The sequence below is a fragment of the Electrophorus electricus genome, chromosome 19 (assembly GCF_041902795.1).
Source record: "Electrophorus electricus isolate QZ-2024a chromosome 19, ASM4190279v1, whole genome shotgun sequence".
Classification (NCBI taxonomy): Eukaryota; Metazoa; Chordata; class Actinopteri; order Gymnotiformes; family Gymnotidae; genus Electrophorus; species Electrophorus electricus.
The window spans coordinates 4,369,665-4,371,477 of NC_137515.1; the positions used below are offsets into that span (position 1 = coordinate 4,369,665).

The 1,813-nt window shown below is 33.9% G+C and overlaps 1 protein-coding gene across 1 annotated transcript; it reads left to right on the forward strand.

Annotated features, from left to right (window-relative positions):
- Positions 1 to 279: 279 nt before the first annotated feature.
- LOC113568773 (trace amine-associated receptor 6-like) lies at positions 280 to 1,585 on the forward strand. Its single transcript, XM_026996936.3, has one exon. The coding sequence runs from the start codon at positions 312 to 314 to the stop codon at positions 1,332 to 1,334; it is 1,023 nt and encodes a 340-aa protein (XP_026852737.3). The 5' UTR covers positions 280 to 311; the 3' UTR covers positions 1,335 to 1,585.
- The last annotated feature ends 228 nt before the right edge of the window (positions 1,586 to 1,813 follow it).

Consider the following 1,813-nt stretch of genomic DNA (forward strand, 5'->3'; position numbering starts at 1 on the left):
AAATTAGTTAAAATAAACATTAATAGTGGTTTACACAAAGGATATTGAAGAAGATGAGAATGGAGCCCTAGGTATTTGTGACATGCCCATTTCTTTTCAAAGCACAATGACCTACCTGCATATTGACATATTAACACAAATGACGTAGTGTTCAGTATCACGTGAGTAATGATGGGGACAAACTAGCAACTTGCATCAGTGGGAGGATTAATGAACCGCTATAAAAAGATGCTCTGCAAAGGAAAACTAACCAGTTCATCACTACTGAACAGTGTGATCAACTCCAATTGGCAGACCTGCATATAGTTGGGATGAACATCACAGAGTATCAGCAAATTGCAACAGTTCAGTACTGCTTTCCTGACAACAACTCATCATGCAGAAAGGAGGTCCAAACAGGCACTGGGAATATTTTTTTATTCACTCTCCTTTCATTTATCTCTGTATGCACTTTGTTTTTTAACCTGCTTGTGATCATCTCCATCTCTCACTTCAAGCAACTCCACACTCCAACTAACCTGCTCGTCCTCTCTCTGGCTGTGGCTGATCTTCTTGTGGGATTGATTCTTATGCCAGTGAAAATAATGGACCTGATAGACAACTGTTGGTATCTTGGCAAAATGGCATGTGCTGTTGTTTTAGTGATAAACTTTTTCTCATTGGCAGCATCTCTCTGTAGCATGACATTGATTGCAGTTGATCGGTACATTGCTGTTAATGACCCTCTGATTTATTCCACCAAAATTACAGTTTGTAAAACCTCTGTATTCATAATTTTTGGATGGTTGTTTTGTCTACTGTATGTCTTTGTCTTTTTATACTTTAATGACCATCTGCTTCCATCTCAGATTATTATTAGATGTCATGGAGAATGTGTACTATATGTAAAATATCCATGGATGATTGTTGACCTGATAGTTATGTTTATAACTCCTTGTTCTATTATATTGATCTTGTATTCATTCATTTTTAATGTGGCAAGACGTCAGACTCAAGCTGTGAGATCTGTGTTAAACAGTACCTCTAACAGACAAGGAATCAAAGTGTCAAACGCTTCTGAAACCAAAGCAGCAAAAACACTGGGAATTGTTGTTTGTGTTTATCTTGCTTGCTGGATACCATTTTATTTAAGTTCATTGTCAGTTGAAAGCATGTCCTCATTGTCACTGGTGTGGACAGTGTTTGGCTGGCTAGCATACATTAATTCCTCTATAAATCCCCTAATATATGCTATATTTTATCCATGGTTTAGAACATCAGCTAAGTATATTGTAACATGTAGAACACTGGAATCCTCTTCTTCAAGGTTTAATTTGTTTCAAGAACATTTCTGATTTCATATATTATTTCTGAGAAACGTAAAAGAAGTACCTTCAACCATTACACACTCTCTCTCTCTCTCTCTCTCTCTCTCTCTCTCTCTCTCTCTCTCTCTATATATATATATATATATATATATATATATAAATAATATTTATATTTTAAAGTTTCTGTAATTGTGCACCTATCATTCTTCAAAATGTATGCTTCCTTGTTTTCTATTATATTTAATATTATTGTTTTTTGTTTTTTTTGTCAGTGAGTAAAATAATTGATAGTATGATGAGCTATTTAGGCCTTTTTCTAACACATACATAAAACACATTGATAATGAAAAACTTCATGTGTGAACAATAGACGTATATGAGTATTGTTCTTCATACATACATATATTAAGCATTCCTGAGTGAATGTATATTTTTCATAGTATTCAGAGCTTTTTATTCTAATTGTTTTTGTGTAAATTTGTAAGGTAAGTACAATATAAATAGTA

Coding starts and splice junctions, on each gene's coding strand:
- LOC113568773 (XM_026996936.3), top strand. CDS start 312: ATGAACATCACAGAGTATCAGCAAATTGCAACAGTTCAGTACTGCTTT.